The following is a 19,272-nucleotide window of genomic DNA, read 5'->3' as shown; positions in this document are numbered from 1 at the left end:
TCTCATCAGCTGACTACTTTAGAGGAGCTGGCCCAATTTGTAAAGGCAGAAAAAACATTTTTCGTGATGCAATCATAGCAGGCTTTCAAACTCCTCCCCATGTCTCCCCAAAGGTCATCCCTACTGTTTCTTCCATGTTCACTTTATAGGTGGTATTCATTTTTAACAACATTGATTGTTGTGTGTCAGCATGATGCAGTGCAGTTTTACAACAAACACAAACATGTCACATTAATACGTTTATGACAGTCTCAATTAACATCTTGTATAAAAACATTACTCGTCCCGGTTCCCTGACAATATGGAACATTCTATACTCCCTCTCCTCCCTGCATTCATTCTTAGCTTTCCCTCCATACCTGCAGAGGATTAAAACGTCAGCCAAGGGAAGCTGAAGGCCAAGTTGTCATGGTGACGGAAAACAGGTAGCTGCAAGCCCATTATTAGAAAGACGGGTGGTGCAATTCAGCATGTGTGAAACATTTGAAAGACGCCTCCTCTTTTACTCCTCCCCTCACATTTTGACTCTTTTTTTTTTATGCTCGTCACCTCTCTCGGGTGCCTTTCCACCATTACTGGAGGATGTTAACAGATAGCAGATATGTCAGCAAATAAGCCCTGCTTCTTGGCATTGCAGTGCCATGGCAACGTGGCCTAATAGAAAAAAGACTAAGAGATGAATCATCTAGCGCTGCATACAGGGTGTAGTGACTCACAGCTCTCTATTACCCTGTGAAAAACAAAATGATAAACGAGGAGAACATCACTGCATTTCTATAAAACATCTCCCATGCGCACTGTTGTTTCTTTAGCAAGTTTTTTCTCACCCTCTCCTTGTCTTGACTTTCCAGCTATTGACCTGCTGTATGGGGGAATTTACTGCTTTATGTGCCAAGACTACATATACGACAAAGACATGGAACAGATCGCCAAAGAGGAACAAAGAAAAGCCTGGAAAATGCAAGGTGTGGTAGAATTTGAAATCTCAACACTATTAGACTGCTTGAACAATCTTTCATTTTTGTTACAATGATCCAATATTAGGCATAGGTGAGAAGTACTCCACATGGGAGCCCACCAAGAGGGAGCTGGAGCTTCTTCGCCACAACCCCAAGAGGAGGAGAATCACGTCCAACTGTACAATTGGTTCGTGACTCTCAAAGGGGTGGATAAATAAACATTTGATCCAATTTATCACTACTATACCTCACAGATAAAAAGCTTGGTACAAGAGGTTGAATTTGCACTCATTTTAGTCAGGAACGTGCGAGCAATATAGACAATATATGATGTAAATATGCCTGATGATAATGCTTTTAATCTGGGCGGTAACTACGATTTGACAAATACCGAGGTCAAAAAGTTGGTGGTCCAAAAGGAGCTTTGAAACGCAGAAATCACGTGGATCCCAGCACCATATATATAATATATCACCTTGAGCAACACAATTAATTTCCAGAATGATAAAAGCTTTCATTGAGACCGAATTATCCCATGTAATAATATCTAACATCTATCTGTGTTGGCCCTGCAATGAGATGGCGACTTGTCCAGGGTGTACATCGCCTTCCACCCGATTGTAGCTGAGATAGGCACCAGCGCCCCCCCGCAACCCCAAAGGAAATAAGCGGTAGAAAATGGATGGATGGATGGATCTTTGACAATCAGTACAATTTTGTAACAGTCCACTTTTTTTTATTAATATGCTTAAGTTCACCATATGAAACAATTTACACATCATTAAAAAAATAAACTTAAAAACTTCACCAAAATCTACACCATGAAAGGGATTTGAACCCAAGATCTTCTGCTTTGCAAAGCATAATGACATAGGCATCGGAGTTACGGAAAGTAAAAGTGAAGTGAAATTCTGCCCTCATATTCACCTACTCAGTGGCCTAGTGGTTAGAGTGTCCGCCCTGAGATCGGTAGGTTGTGAGTTAAAACCCCGGCCGAGTCATACCCAAGACTATAAAAATGGGACCCATTACCTCTCTGCTTGGCACTTAGTATCAAGGGTTGGAATTGGGGATGAAATCACCAAAAATTATTCCCGGGCACGGCATCACTGCTGCCCACTGCTCCCCTCACCTCCCAGGGGGTGATCAAGGGGATGTGTCAAATGCAGAGGACAAATTTCACCACACCTAGTGTGTGTGTGACAATCATTGGTACTTTAACTTTAACTTAACTTACCAGTAACAGAGCATGATGTGGCCAGGAGTACATTTGGGGTAAAATGTTATATGAAGCGCCTTGCCATTCAATGGTTTGCATATTAATGTGTTTATTTACACAAATAGGGCACAACACTGATCACTAAGCCTTACACACAGCGTTTGGGGCGGGCTTTTTTTTTAACAGAACCTGACTGACAACGTTATTTTACTGACAGAATTTCAAAACATTTTAAATCAGGTGAAACCAACATTATTTAGGTTAGTATAATTTAATGTTAACATTACGTTGACGGCACACTTCAGATTGGATGATGTTAACTTTATTGCGTTATCTTGATGGAGTTGTAGCCAACTGTGCTTGACCAAAGATTGTATTTTGCGAGGGGATGATCTACTACATGGTGATGTACAGTGCACACAATGTCCTACACAAAGTATATTTGCAGTCAGTCATATCATCTTCTTTTTCTCACTTAAAAATATACATAGGACATGACCTTCGTGTCTTCATTGGTAGTTTTGGGCATGCTTTTATTACAATCGTAATATTGTGATAATGTATGTTGATGACACATGCAAGCTATGTCACGCAAATTTGACAACAACAAACGAACAAACGCGTCCTCAACGCAAAATAGCATTCTCACCATGCTAACGTAGCAGTTCTCTGCTTACTGTATGTCCCACATTGCAAAACAGCTTCAAAGTTAGCAAATCTCGCTTCCATGACGGCAAATGAACTACCATATTTTTCGGACTATAAGTCACAGTTTTTTTCATAGTTTGGCCAGAGACTTATGTGTGAAATTATTAACACATTACCCTAAAATATCAAATAATATTATTTAGCTCATTCACGTAAGAGACTAGACGTATAAGATTTCATGGGATTTAGCAATTAGGAGTGACAGGTTGTTTGGTAAACGTATAGCATGTTCTATATGTTATAGTTATTTGAATGACTCTTACCATAATATGTTACGTTAACATACCAAGCACCTTCTCAGTTGGTTATTTATGCGTCATATAACGTACACTTATTCAGTCTGTTCTTCACTATTCTTTATTTATTTTAAATTGCCTTTCAAATGTCTATTCTTGGTGTTGGATTTTATCAAATACATTTCCCCCAAAAATGCGACTTATACTCCAGTGCGACTTATATATGTTTTTTCCCTTCTTTATTATGCATTTTCTGCAGGTGCGACTTATACTCCGGAGCGACTTATACTCCGAAAAATACGGTACATTTCTTGCAAGTGTCATTATTACTGACAACGAGGAAAAGCTAAACATGCTACATTACACACCGTAAGAGGGTTTGCTAATCGCTAAGCTAGAAGTCCTGAATTTGAACAGAGGTGGGCAGCTCAATACACAAATATTCATAGTAACTGCAGCAAGTATAGTAGCAGTGTACGGTCAATACAACAGTGGTTTGTTATGTTAGCAGGTACAGTAATGTCCCTCCATAGTGCAAAGCCACTTTTAAGTCGGCAATTCTCACCTCCATGATAGCAGATAAACTAAGTTTCTTTAAATATCATAATTAGAGAATGAGGAATAGCTAAACCGGCTATCCTACACACCCGTACAGTAGTAGGATACAATAAGCCATGCCAACCGCTAAAAGCAAGCTAGCGCTCTTGAATGTAAACAAAAATTAGTGGATCGATATAAATATTGACTGTAACAAAACTAAGTAGAAAAGCTGTATATTGTTTGTACAACCATGATTAGATCGATTATTTTATTGTCAGAAAGTATTTTGTCCTTTTTGTTATTAACTAACAAGTAAGTCCATGGACACAAGATGACTTTAAGGGCAAAAAGCAAATGATTTAAATCAGAGCCAAAAGTATGACATTATTTATTGATATTGTTTCATTCTGGGTTTTTGTCTGATTATTTATGATTGTGATCAAAAAGTGAATCATTCAATGATGTTGATTATTTTAAATATCATTTTCAATATTGGTATGACCAATATTGCCCCTGTGACCACTCGGTATTAGACCCATATCCACATTTTTAGTCATGCCCAAAATAATGCAAAGCAACTAAACAACACAAGTACAAGCGTTTTATATATTAATAGAAGTATAGATATAAACAATGTTACAACAGAATGTAGCCAGCTATTAACAGTAAATTAGCAAGTAGTGTGAATGTTGTCTGTCTGAGTTGGCCCTTAGAAGAGGTGTACCCCCCTACTGCCCGAGTGCAGCTGGCATAGAGACCAGCACCCCTGCAACCCATAGAGGGACAAGCGGTAGAAAATGGATGGATGGAATAATAATAATTTTGAGAAAATGATGAAGTACAAATGATGCAATATGTCATCGCATACTGTACGTCAGTGGTTCTCAACCTTTTTTCAGTGATGTGAACATTTTTGAAATTCAAGTACTCCCTAATCAGAGCAAAGCATTTTTGGTTGAAAAACAGAGATAAAGAAGTAAAATACAGCACTATGTCATCAGTTTCTAATTTATTATATTGTATAACATTGCAAAATATTGCTAATTTGTAGTGGTCTTTCTTGAACTATTTGGAAAAAAAGATATAAAAATAACTAAAAACTTGTTGAAAAATAAACAAGTGATTCAATTATAGATAAAGATTTCTACACATAGAAGTAATCATCAACTTAAAGTTCCCTCTTTGGGGATTGTAATAGAGATCCATCTGGATTCATGAACATAATTTAAAAAATTTCTCCACAAAAAAAGAATTCTTTAACATCAATATTTATGGAACATGTCCACAAAAAAATCTAGCTGTCAACACTGAATATTGCATTGTTGCATTTCTTTTCACAGTCTATGAACTTACATTCATATTTTCTTGAAGTATTATTCAATAAATATATTTATAAAGGATTTTTGAATTGTTGCTATTTTTAGAATATTTTTAAAAAATCTCACGTACCCCTTGGCATACCTTCAAGTACCCCCAGGGGTACGCGTACTCCCATTTGAGAACCACTGCTGTACGTCAGCAGACAGATTAGAAGCCTCTGTAACCCATTTTGAAATGTTTCTGTTATCATTTATATGCCAAAAAATATATTGTGATATATTATCACAGTATTGTACAACGCTGCAATGTATATAGCGATATAGATTTTAGGCCATATCGCCCGCCCTTAGTCATGCCTATGCAAAATGTACTTTTTTTTGTTTAGTTTTGTTTTTTCTCCACTGGCAATACAGTTTCAATTTGAATCATTCTTTTTCTGGGGGAAGATGAAAGGCGGCAGGTATTGTGGACAGAAATGTGATGGTGTCATTGACGGAAGTACAGTATCTATTCAATTAGAGTTTGCGCGTGTCATTAGGGCTGGCCGATAAAACATTAATGATATAAACTGCAAAATATTGTCGGTAGTAATAAGAGGCAATTTTGACCGAAAAAGTAAGACTGGCTTGCTAAAGACGACTACACAATATCGGCACAAATATAATCTATAGCAAAGGTGAACAAGAGGTCTCACTCTGTCATGAGACTTTGCTAAGTGAAGTGTGTGTTGGTAGTGGCTTCAAATATTGCGAATAGGACGAATAATATCCAACAAATTGGGTAAAATGTTCATAATAAACGTAAAGACATGTCAGAAGTCAGTTTATGGTATGTATAAGTATGAATTTTTTCTTGTTTTTAGGCGTAAACAAAGAGCTGTGAGCAAAATCATATTTGTAAAACAATACAGGCAGTGTGTAAATATTATACAGTAAGATAGTGTATATGGAGCCTGTGGATCAAGTTCTTCAACTGATTTGTCATTTTCAACAAATACATATACTGAAAAATATCGCGATACGATTTTCTCCCATATCGCCCAACTCTGTGTCTTCCCCGTCATCATATTGCTCAGAGATACTATTATGCACATTTGTGTTCTACATAGATTAATAGTTAGACAGTAGTGGAAAAATAATACAAGGAACTCAAACAGCAGGCGTCTGTCAGCCTCAGAGTAACAAGCAGAGTCCACACTTGTAACAGCATTTGTGAAGAATTTTGAAGAACAGTCAGACTGTGCAGCACTATTTAAGCTTATGGTAGATCCCTTTTTATATGGCTGCTGTTTAATTTTGTGTAAGCGAAAGTTGAGTATGAGTCGTCAGAGTCTGCGCCATATTTAAACTACTATAATATCGAAGCTCTGCGTTCCTCCTGGGTTCATAGCTTTAGAGGGTTGAGAAGCAAGAGGAGGAGGTAGTGGTTGAATGGCCATTTTTGACAATCACCGACACAAACTCGTGCACATGTACAATATGCTGTTGCAATGTTAAAATCTTTAAAACTATACAATAACATTAAAACGTAAGTGATTTACTGACACACAGGCACCAAAGAGGAAACCTGAAAAGCTTAGTTAGTAGGCTTGGGCTGTTAATACATTTTGCTGGCTGATATATTCTCCCAAAAATTAATCACCAATGTACGGTAATCATAATATACATCAATAACAATGCAAGTATTCCTTTCAAACCCAATAAAATCACATTTCTCATTAGGTTTTTTTTTTTACCATCATATTTGGTACCTTTGATTATCCAAAAGATGTAAACAAACAATTGAAATAAATTAGACACTCTCAATCAGTGTTAGCATAAAATGCACTCTAATGAATAATAAATATATTGAAGTGCAAGATTTTTTTGTTGCTCTCAATTTCCAAGAATTTTGGCATATTTGATTTGTCAAGTGCTCATGTGTTTGTAACCAAAATATTCCCACACCTTTTTTCCTCCTAATTTTTGTTAGCTTGCGATGTTTCTCACTAGAGCCTACAGCGAGTAGCGACTAACGAGTTGCGGATAATAAGTAGCAAATAGCAACTAGTGATTAGCTAGTTATGACTCGCGAGTAACGACTCGCAAGGCTCTTTGTCCATGCATCGTGTGTAAGCCAGCGGCCCCGCCTCCAACCACAGAGACAAAGATTGTGGATGACTGACAAGAAGAGTCACTACTTTCATTTAATTCTGCCTTTGAATAAACAAACTCAGGTGCAGAGAGCGATGGACAGAGTGAACCCTCTTACATCCTGTTTGAAAGCGAGAGTCAAAGAAAACAAAAACACCCAGACATGACAATTTATCCATTATAGAAAGGTTATCGAGTTAATTTTCAAGTGTCATTTATTGATGTATTATTGACAATCAGCACAGGCCTATTTTTTGGCAAGATTTCTCTTGAAAGCTTCACTGAACACAACCATGAAACAGGACCAGCAAATCGCTGAGTTCTGTACTGTTGTACGAATACAATTTGATGTCATGGCTGTCCAGTAAAAACAAATCTATATCCTTATAGCAATATTGGGCTAATTTTTAAACCATGGACATGCATGGAATATTATGTTGATTTCATAGCCTCTTGCACACCCAATTGCATATGAACGGAAATAATACTACCTGTAAAATAACAAAACATGGGTTTCCAAGTGTTAGGTGGGTCTGCCTGATGCTACACTGAGAGAAATCAGCAGCAGTTGCAGTGTGTGTGTGATTTGTCGGATGCCATTAGTCTGACCCGCACCTCATTCTAACTTGCTCTTTAGGGCTGCGCGGTCTTATCAACCTTGGAAACACCTGCTTCATGAACTGCATCGTCCAGGCGCTCACGCACACCCCGTTGTTGCGTGACTTCTTCCTGTCTGACCGACACAAATGTGAAATGCAGAGCAACTCCTGCTTAGTGTGTGAGATGTCGCAACTCTTCCAGGAGGTAACGTATTTTTGCTTAAGAAGGCATTTGGAAATGTCAACATTTCTATTACTGAACATGGTTTGTCACCAGTTTTACTCAGGCCATCGTTCACCACACATCCCGTTCCGTCTCCTCCACCTGGTGTGGACGCACGCTCGTCACCTCGCTGGCTACGAGCAGCAAGACGCGCACGAGTTCCTCATTGCCGCGCTGGATGTCCTACACAGACACTGCAAAGGTATGACAATTTTTTCTCTTTCACTCTAATATGTGCTACCCAATATTTTACGAACCCTGATACTATATGAGTTGGGTAATTGTATTAGATGTAAATATAAACTGAATACAATGAGGAGACGATGAGGAGCCTCTGTCCACTTAGTGTTCGAATTGTAATCATCCACTTATTATTAGTAGCTGTTAGTTCTGAACCAGTTTTAGTTCTACAGTATTTATTAGTAGCCAACAAAAAGGTATATTTTTGATAATGGATGTAAACCTAGGTCACAACATGGAAGGGGGCGTGGCTACAGGACAGTTGCCAAATGGGAAACATTTACTGAGTTATTTGCATGCATGTTAAAAAATTTTACTGTACATTTTCAATGATATTAATAGTACATTACATAAGTGTTAAAAACAGCCAAAACAGGTTGGTAGATGAAAATAATTCTAAAGGTAAAATACAGTGTAGAAAAGCACCAATTGCAGGAAATACAGTCTTACAGGATGCGCGGAAATCATCAAAGAACATATACAGTAAGATGCACAGGTCATCTGCCCTTTTTGTTCAGATCTCATTGTTGGGCTGGTTGTAGGGCTGGGCGATATATCAATATAAACGATATCGCAGGTTTGTGTGTGTGCGATATAGAGAATGACTATATCGTAATATTCGAATATATGTTCTCACGCAGTTGGTTTTAGCTGCGGGCTTTACACAATAGGCGTTTCTCACTCATTCTCGTGTCTCCTTCTCACAGAGACGGAAAACAAGCCCGCCTTCTTACATATGTCACATACTGTTGTGCGTCTAGCGTCATACGCTCTTGCCGGCCAGAGAGGTAGCAGCATGGCAAACGTTAGCTGAGAGGTCGTACAAGCGGAGCGGAGCTTGTGACAATACAAGAGAGAGATGGTGCGAAACTGATCACAAATGGAGGAAGAACAATAAATGCCCAAAATAAAGAGCAAGGGATCCATCATCTGGTGGTTTGGCTTCAAGTGGGAAGATATTCAGCAGACAACAGCAATATGCAAAGTATGCAGCAGAAGTGTTACTACAAAAAGGTAGCAGCACTATTAATTTGTTCTTTCATTTAAAAAGTCACCCGTGAGAAAATGGAGTATTTAAGGAATACAGTTTTGGTCAATTGACTTAGTTGTGATTTCCCTCTCTGTGTGAAAGTTTAAAAGTAGCATATATTAATGCAGTATAAAGAAGAATGTTTTAATGTAGACACATCATACTGCTGTGATTATATGCATCAAGTGTTCATTCAAGGCCAAGGCAAAATATCGTAATATATATCGTATATTGCAATATGGCATTAAAATATCGCGATATCAATAAAAGCCAATATCGCTCAGCCCTATGCTGGAGCCTATCTCAGCTGCATTCGGGCGGAAGGCGGCGTACACCCTGGACAAGTCCCTACCTCATCACAGGGCCAACACAGAAAGACAGACAACATTCAGACTCACATTCAGACATTAGTGTTGCCAATCAACCTATTCACAGGTGCATATTTCAATTAAATAAAAATTCAGTTATTTGTGAGGTATTCCAAAATAAAATGTGTCAAAATAACTTTAAAAAGAAGTTGTATGATCATTTTGTATAACCACAAAATATTGTGGAAAATGCCCTATCTGGTACAGAAGTACATAAAAAATACTGGAGACACTGCTTAGAATTCTTTTTGGTTTGTAAACAGAATGTAAGTTACTTTTTGTGTTTCTGCACACAGATGACAATGGGAAAAAAGCCAACAACCCAAACCATTGCAACTGCATTATTGACCAAATCTTCACAGGGGGCCTGCAATCTGATGTCACCTGTCAAGTGTGCCAGTAAGTCTGTGCAACACATACACACACACACACACACACACACTAATGCAGCATCCAGAGGAAAACCCTTTTAATGTAGTCTATAAAGCTGAACTGCAACTCCCCCTTGTGGTTAAAAGTAGCACAGACGCTGCAATCTAATGCAGATTTTTTATGTTTTGCTTCTGCTATACTAAAACAGGGGCTTCACGGTGGCAGAGGGGTTAGTGCGTCTGCCTCACAATACAAAGGTCCTGCAGTCCTGGGTTCAATCCCAGGCTCGGGATCTTTCTGTGTGGGGTTTGCATGTTCTCCCCGTGAATGCGTGGGTTCCCTCCGGGTACTACGGCTTCTTCCCACTTCCAAAGACATGCACCTGGGGATAGGTTGATTGGCAACACTAAATTGGCTCTAGTATGTTAATGTGAGTGTGAATGTTGTCTGTCTATCTGTCTTGGCCCTGCGATGAGGTGGTGACTTGTCCAGGGTGTACACCGCCTTCCGCCCGATTGTAGCTGAGATAGGCGCCAGCGCCCCCCACGATCCCAAAAGGGAATAAGCGGTAGAAAATGGATGGATTATGGATATGTTGTTCCAAAACCTGTATGTACCTTTCAGCATACAGGCCATTACAGATGTGTAAGTTACCCATGCCTTGGGCACTAATGCACCCCCATTCCATCACAGATGCTGGCTTTTGAACTTTGCGTTGATAACAGTCTGGATGGTTCGCTTCCCCTTTGGTCCGGATGACACGATTTCGAATATTTCCAAAAACAATTATAAATGTTGACTCGTCAGACAACAGAACACTTTTCCACTTTGCAGCAGTCCATCTTAGATGATCTCGAGCCCAGAGAAGCCGGCGGCGTTTTTGGATGTTGTTGATAAATGGCTTTCACTTTGCATAGTAGAGCTTTAGCTTGCACTTACAGATGTAGTGACAAACTGTATTTAGTGACAGTGGTTTTCTGAAGTGTTCCTCAGCCCATGTGGTGAGATCCTTTAGAGATTGATGTCGGTTTTTGATACGGTGCCGTCTGAGGGATCGAAGGTCACGGTCATTCAATGTTGGTTTCCGGCCATGCCGCTTACGTGGAGTGATTTCTCCAGATTCTCTGAAACTTTTGATGAAATTATGGACCGTAGATGTTGAAATCCCTAAATTAGCTCACGCAGTTGTGGACAAAGGGGTGTACCTTTGGAAAGCTGTTTTTATACCCTATCATGGCACCCACCTGTTCCCAATTAGCCTGCACACCTGTGGGGTGTTCCAAATAAGTGTTTGATGAGCATTCCAGTATTTATTGCCACCTTTCCCAACTTCTTTGTCACGTGTTGCTGGCATCAAATTCTAAAGTTAATGTTTATTTGCAAAAAAAAAAATGTTTATCAGTTTGAACATCAAATGTGTTGTCTTTGTAGCATATTCAACTGAATATGGGTTGAAAATGATTTGCAAATCATTGTATTCCGTTTATATTTACATCCAACACAATTTCCAGACCCATATGGAAACGGGGTTTGTATTAACGTTTATAAGTTGGTACCTACTCAGTGGCCTAGTGGTTAGAGTGTCCGCCCTGAGATTGGTAGGTCGGGAGTTCAAACCCCGGCCGAGTCATACCAAAGACTATAAAAAAATGGGACCCATTGCCTCCCTTCTTGGGACTCTGCATCAAGGGTTGGAATGGGGGGTTAAATCACCGTAAATGTTTCCTGGGCGCGGCACCGCTGCTGCCCACTGCACCCCTCTCTTCCCAGGGGGTGATTGAGGGGATGGGTCAAATGCAGAGGACAAATTTCACCACACGAAGTGTGTGTGTGACAATCATTGGAACTTTAACTTAACTTAATAAGAAGTCATCGTCAAAACACTGCCTTTGAAAATTATCATTAGTATCGTTTCACATTTATTCCATTTATTTACTGTATATAGTCTAAATCAGTATAAATCACATTTATTTTCAAACTGTACCAACTTTTAATAAATAAAAAACATAGTGACCGTAATATTAAATATGTTGAGCTGTTTAGATATTAGTTTGTTTATTTCTATATTGTAAACTACTGCAAATAAATATGTTTTAATACATATATTGTTTTACAGATACACAAATACATTAATTTACAATGAATCATTTTGAGTGCAACTGGTTTTCTTTATTTTAACCCAAGTGGTGTCTCAACAACCATCGACCCGTTCTGGGACATCAGCCTGGACCTGCCAGGTTCCTCCACCCCCTTTTGGCCATTAAGTCCCGGAGGAGATGGATCTACACTAAACGGAGAGAGTCACACCAATGGAGCCACGACACTGACTGACTGTCTACGAAGGTACCCGACTAAAATAATATTTAGTTTTATATTACTATCTTGAATTTTTAACTGCAAAAAAATTTTCAAAATTGCTTTGCATCATATACTGTACAATCTTGGTACGGATTTCTCAAACCCTGAGTTGTTTTGTTTAATAAGACACAAAATTTCATCTACAATGTATACACTATATTGATGCTCACTGTAGATGCAAAAATATATATACCAGTATCTACGGTCGTGGTCAAAAGTGTACATACACTTGTAAAGAACATACGGTAATGTCATGGCTGTCCTGAATTTCCAATAATTTATACATCTCTTATTTTTTGTGATAGAGTGATTGGAACACATACTTGTTTGTCACAAAAAACATTCATGAAGTTTGGTTCTTTTATGAAATTTTAATGGTTTTACAGAAAATGTGACCAAATTTGCTGGGTCAAAAGTATATATACAGCACAGTGTTAATATTTGGTTACATATCCCTTGGCAAGTTTCACTGCAATAAGGCGCTTTTGGTTGCCATCCACAAACTTCTGGTTGAATTTTTGACCACTCCTCTTGACAAAATTGGTGCAGTTCAGCTAAATTTGTTGGTTTTCTGCCATGGACTTGTTTCTTCAGCACTATCCACATGTTTTCAATGGGGTTTAAGTCAGGACTTTGGGAAGGCCATTCTAAAACCTTAATTCTAGCCTGATATAGCCATTCCTTTACTTCACTTTTGACGTGTGTTTGGGGTAATTATCCTGTTGGAACATCCGACTGCGCCCAAGACCCAACCTCCGGGCTAATGATTTTTGGTTGTCCTGTAGAATTTGGAGGTAATCCTCCTTTTTCATAATTTTCCCATTTACTCTCTGTAAAGCACCAGTTCCATTGGCACCAAAACAGGGCCATAGCATAATACTACCACCACCCCGCTTGACGGTAGGGATGGTGTTCCTGGGATAGAGGCCTCACCTTTTCTCCTCCAAACATATTGCTGGGTATTGTGGCCAAACAGCTCAATTTTGTTTTCATCTGACCACGGAACGCTCCTCCAGATGGTCTTATATTTGTCCATGTGATCAGCAGCAAACTTTAGCTCCTCTTGCGTGGTAGCCTCTCAGTCCATGGCGATGTGGTCACTGACACCTGTGTACCAGCAGCTTCCAATTCATTGCAGATCTGCTTTTTGGTGGTTCTCTGTTGACTCTTGATCATCCTGACCAATTTTCTCTCAGCAGCTGGTGCCACGATCTACTTACGAACAATTATCTGCAAAGTTGCTTTGAAATGGCTCCAAGTGACTTTCTTGACTTGTTCAAGTCAATGATTTGTTTTTTCAGATCTGTGCTGAGTTCTTTTGACTTTCCCGTTGTCGGGGTTGTAACAGAGTCTAATGACTACATCACATGAGCCCTATTTAAATGGGCTCTGAGATGTCAACAGGCGGCGTCAATCATAATCACTCACATGAAGTTGAAAGGCCATGCCATAGAGCTAATTTGATTTGATTGTAACTTTTCTACATCACCAAAATTTATAATCTATGTTACTGTATGTATACTTTTAAAAAGTTAAAGTACCAATGATTGTCACACACACACCAGGTGTGGTGAAATTTGTCCTCTGCATTTGACCCATCCCCTTGATCACCCCCTGAGAGCTGAGGGGAGCAGTGGGCAGCAGCGGTGCCTCACCTGGGAATCATTTTTGGTGAATTAACCCCCAATTCCAACCCTTGATGCTGAGTGCCAAGCATGGAGGTAATGGGTCCCATTTTTATAGTCTTGACCCAGCAAATTTGGTTACATTTTCAGTCGACCCATAATAAATTCATAAAAGAACCATATTTCACAAATGTTTTTTGTGACAAACAAGTATGTGTGCTCCAATCACTCTATCACAGAAAAATAAGAGTTGTAGAAATTATTGGAAACTCAAAACAGCCATGACATTATGTTCTTCACAAGTGTATGTAAACTTTTGACCATGACTGTATACACCTGGGTGAGTGCTACTGGTTCAGTGAGTTGGCGCTTGGAGAACAAAACTTTTACCGTTTCTTTTGTTTTGTCAAAATATACATAACATGTGTTAGTTTGTCCAGTTTTAGAGTATGTGGTTTGAAATGTATTCCTAATTTTAGTTTAATCAATTAGGTTGAGCTTTTAGCAGCCTTGTAGTTGTGGTTATTTATAAAATCTTTATGCAGTTACTATTCGGGACGTGCTGATCGATCGGCCATCTCTCTGGCTTATCCCCTTCTTGTCCACGCAATTTCCCCTTCTGTGTTCCTTTTTTCCTTTCTATCCCCTCCTGCTCCGGTCTGGCTGCGCCAAACATTAATATAAATAATTTAATAAAGTCAGATACAATTAAGACAACAAGAGAAGTGTCCTACGATTGTCTTTTGTAATCTAAATATGTAAATAAACTAAACAAATATGGGCATCTACGTCAACAATATGATCAATGTGATATGGGCATCTATATCAACAATATGATTTGCCTGAGTAGCTGGGTAGGACAAAACAAAAAGGGGATGTAATGATATTCAAATTCCATGGTTTACGGTTATTGTGGACAAAATGATCACAATTATCAATATCGTTATAATAACGGGGTATGTCGTTTCTTATTGGGGATAGACACTGATGTCTCCTGTTTTCCTGTTAGTTTTCCTGTTCAATTAGAAAATCCGTGAGTGTGTCACATCCACTAAACATGTCAGACCTTAGTAAATCTAAAAAGCGTCGTTACGATTCTCAACTTATTCATGGCAAAGCCAGGAACGAAACGAGGATTTGTATCGGGGATGCCTTTGAAAGATGGAGACGATTGAAGGCGGAAAATATTTTTGTTAGTTTCCTGCTTGATAGGTAAGTCAGGCATTTGATTTCTTATTACATGTGACAAATGGAAATGGACATTTCGTATGTAAACTATATTTTCCAATACAGTCTATGATCTTGTCTAACAAAGCTAGTATGCTTGTGCAACAAATGCTTAGGAGCGAAGCACCATCACGCTAGTGTAATGCTTACTTAGCATGCTAGCCCGGTCAATGACACATCGATGTATAGGCTGATCAGGGAAATATGTGCCATTTAGCCTGTATGTGTCATCCAACTGACAGGGCAAAATAGGTTTTATTTGTCAAAAATATATGTGGTTATGGGTAGTGTCAGTGCCTGTTTCGTTCTCAATATGCTGATACGCTGACGAAATGTGTTCCAATATTAGCGCGGCTAATTGCGGTTTCTGGTACTGTATGTGCATCAGGCACATATAGGGTGATATTTCCATCCATCCATCCATTTTCTACCGCTTATCCCTTTTTGGGGTCGCGGGGGGTGCTGGAGCCTATCTCAGCTGCAATCGGGCGGAAGGCGGGATACACCCTGGACAAGTCGCTCCTCATTGCAGAGCCAACACAGATAGACAACATTCACACTCACATTAACACAATAGGGCCAATTTAGTGTTACCAATGAACCTATCCCCAGTTGCATGTCTTTGGAAGTGGGAGGAAGCCGGAGTACCCGCAGGGAACCCACGCAGTCACAGGGGGAACATGAAAACTCCACACAGAAAGATCCCGAGCTCAGGATCGAACCCAGGACCTTCGTATTGTGAGGCAGACGCACTAACAAAGCTATTATGCTTGTGCCACTGTGCTGCCCTGGGTGGTATTTGCTTGGCACAATATAATGCATTATATGTTATGATTTTCTACGTTGTGTATTGACTTGGTAGTAGCACAGATCTGAAATCTGAAAGTGGAATGCAAAGGTTTGTCTGCTCGTTTTCTGGCCAGTTTAGGCATCGAGGGAGAGAGAAAGAGGAGAGCCATCCGCAGTATTATCAAAGCAGCTGAGAGAGCTTCAAGATGGCTGTGGCTCAATAAATTTGATTTGTGGAGTTGTGGTAGCTAGCTAGCCCAAACTGGGTCACATGGATGAGGGAGTATGATGTTGAAACACCCAATGATTCCAGCAATGTCACTGAAATGTGACCAGAAGCATCAGCAGATGTATTTCACAGTGATAGAATTCCTGCCCCTAATATAGATAGTCACCACATGCATACTGTCTATCTAAATTAAGGTGTTTATCATGAACTGTTTGCATATCTTACTTGGAGTATATTGGATCCACATTGTAATGAAATGCAAGGCGCACAAACACCTCTTTGGCTCAGTTTATTTGCTGAGAAAGAGATGAGAGACACCATCTATAGTGCACTGTATGTACCAAGTATAGTCACTTCCCGTCCAGGTTCACCAGACCAGAGCACCTCGGCAGCAGTGCGAAGATCAAGTGCAGCGGTTGCCATAGTTACCAAGAGTCGACCAAGCAACTGACCATGAAAAAGTTGCCCATTGTGGCCTGCTTTCACCTCAAAGTAAGAGTTTCGCTTCAAGATGGCTCTCTCTGCTTTCATTTCCTGTTTATAATGTGTGTTTGTATTGTCAGAGGTTTGAACACTCAGCCAAACTACGGAGAAAAATCACAACATACGTGTCTTTTCCTCTGGAGCTTGACATGACTCCTTTTATGGCTTCAAGGTGAGAATAGTAGACCTACAGCGAGGACAAGCATTAAAGTGCAAAACAATCTTTCAACTTCATAGATACTTATTCCGAATTAATGTTTTTTTTTTTTTTCAAAATGTATGGAAAAACTAAGTAAAAGGCTGACAAGTGTGTGAAAAATTAATTACAGGGTTGTGTAATTAATCATTTTTCCATTGCATGTTTCAGTAAGGAGAGCAGGATGAACGGCCAGTACCAGCAGACTGTGGAGCCCTTCAACAATGACAACAAGTAAGATTATCTCTTTATCATAAGTGGTAATCAGCGCACGGCCCATATGTTACCATTTTATTGTCATGAAACCGATTACACTATTTTCCGGACTATTGAGCACACCAGGGTATAAGCTGCACCCACTAAATTTGAGGGGGAAAAAAGTTTGCCATATGTTAACCGCACAGGACTATAAGCTGCAGACATATACGTTGTGAAATGAGTTATTTACAAAGAAATATTTTCTAAATGTTTATTTACATACCTTTAATTGTTTCAAAACGGTGTCTCTAACACCGCAGTAAAACGGGTGCTCAAACAAAACAGAAGTCATCGTCATGGACCCAATAGCTGCGTAATGTAGTATTCCAATCAGCTAAACAGACTCAATAACTCCACATTGACGTCTTGGTGAGTTTACTGAGGAATTTTTTAAACTGAAACAATACGAAAAGAATCCCATTGCAAGTTAATAATACTAACACGGACACTAAAAAAATGTAGTAGGACATTAGCTCCTGCTAGCTCTACTATATTACTATAGCACGTATAAATATGCATGAAAACACTCCTACAGACATCACACATGGGACAGTTTAGTAAGTATAAACAGTTTAAGTTTTACTGTAAAACTTAGAAACCTTGCTTGGAGTGCAGAATGAAGAATCCACACGAGCCTAAACGTTATGCACGGCTGGAAGACGAATACAGCACTCCGGTTGGAAGAAAAAAAAAGCACTATTCTTGTATTACGTTACTTAAATTCTTCCCGGGAGTGGTGGTCAACCAAGTTGTGCAGCAAGCAGCGCATGAACTGTCGATTCAGTTTCTAGACAGTTCGAACTATCTTGTGTTCCGATGTCATACTACACGACAAAACAAATAAGCTTGGAGGTCTACAACTTCTTTGTGCGTGGCTGGGTTAAAGAAATTGGTGTCAAGACTCTCCCGGATAAATATGCATTGTTTTTGCTCGGGTAAGTTTGCATTTCATGATTTAACTTTGCATCTTGCGAGGATGTGTCCATGTAAGCAAATTAGCACCTGACAGCATTGAAACCAGTAGCTTCATTTCCATTTAACAAACTAACAATTACTAAATCATCACCATATTAGATATTTGTCCAGCTATCTTATGTAGTCTGACACCTTTGTGTTCAAAATAAACAAGAAAGGAGACGTAAAAGTACCTTTACTGACAAAGTATCATTTCTGATTTCTGTTTATAAAAATTAAAACACAAATACTATCAAGATAATACTTCAATGAGATAAACTAAACGGGTTACCGGTAAACAATGTTCCCTCTAATTTTTCATGTGTGTGAGCAAACGCACAAACTCCCTGAGCATTCAGTGGAGCACATGTGAGCAACATCAGACGTGCACACTGTGGCCACACTAGCGTCACACCTGTTCCAAACCTAACATCATAACAATTTAAATGTTTTATTAAAATAATTTTCTGATATAAGTGATTTTGCCCTCTTAACATGACAATAACAAAAAAACATGTTTTTCATGAACTATGTGCTAGTATTGTATGTCTGGCTGCGGGTCCTGCTTTTCCCTTTAAAAGAAATGTTACCCCTTTCAGAGATTACATTTAGTTCCTGTAACTTTCTGTCTGTAAAATACATCTTTTTATTAGCATTTATGGAATTTAGTAACAATATTTCATGAATAATATTCTTCTTAATAAATGGCAGTAAAATAAGCACACATGTGATTGAGGAGTAAGAGTGTTACAACCTGGCATTTACACATTGTGTGGCGTTGGGGTTGTCCGACTTTTCGTGTGGCCATAAACGCAACACTGGATAAGTGCCATGAGTGGTTGTGTTGGTGCAGGTAAAAGAGCGAGCGGCTTCTGTTGAAACGACGGATGACAAAGTTGGTTTAAGCCTGGTTTGTATGGCAGAAAATTACCAGTTTTTATAGATAAAAGTTTTTTTTACTCATGTTTTTGGTGTGGTTACAAACAGTTTTGCTCAATAAAGTGATTGATGGAATTCCTCTCCGTAAAGTGTCTCGACAGACGATATTGAACTGTGTTGACAAAGATTGTTTTATTCATCGGGGCCACTCTTGTTGTCACTTGTCACTCATAGAGTTGCATTGCCAAATCATACAAAATAAATTGTTATGTGTGATTGTTCAAACGCGCACTTTAGAGGGAACGTTGCCGGTAAGTATATTACATAT

The 19,272-nt window shown here is 39.2% G+C and overlaps 1 protein-coding gene across 1 annotated transcript in view; it reads left to right on the top strand.

Moving 5' to 3' along the window:
* Positions 1–19,272, top strand: part of usp22 (ubiquitin specific peptidase 22) — a 37,874-nt gene that overhangs the window by 13,551 nt on the left and 5,051 nt on the right. Inside the window, exons 3-11 of the mRNA XM_061908873.1 lie at positions 852–965; positions 1,045–1,146; positions 7,752–7,918; positions 7,991–8,138; positions 9,871–9,973; positions 12,131–12,289; positions 16,540–16,666; positions 16,738–16,829; positions 17,025–17,087. Of these exons, the coding sequence (XP_061764857.1) occupies positions 852–965; positions 1,045–1,146; positions 7,752–7,918; positions 7,991–8,138; positions 9,871–9,973; positions 12,131–12,289; positions 16,540–16,666; positions 16,738–16,829; positions 17,025–17,087 (1,075 nt within the window). The remainder of the gene's footprint in view (positions 1–851; positions 966–1,044; positions 1,147–7,751; positions 7,919–7,990; positions 8,139–9,870; positions 9,974–12,130; positions 12,290–16,539; positions 16,667–16,737; positions 16,830–17,024; positions 17,088–19,272) is intronic.

The sequence above is a fragment of the Nerophis ophidion genome, linkage group LG08, assembly GCF_033978795.1.
Source record: "Nerophis ophidion isolate RoL-2023_Sa linkage group LG08, RoL_Noph_v1.0, whole genome shotgun sequence".
NCBI lineage: Eukaryota > Metazoa > Chordata > Actinopteri > Syngnathiformes > Syngnathidae > Nerophis > Nerophis ophidion.
The sequence above is the reverse complement of the archived record's forward strand: the minus strand, read 5'-3'. Positions and strand labels throughout refer to the sequence as shown.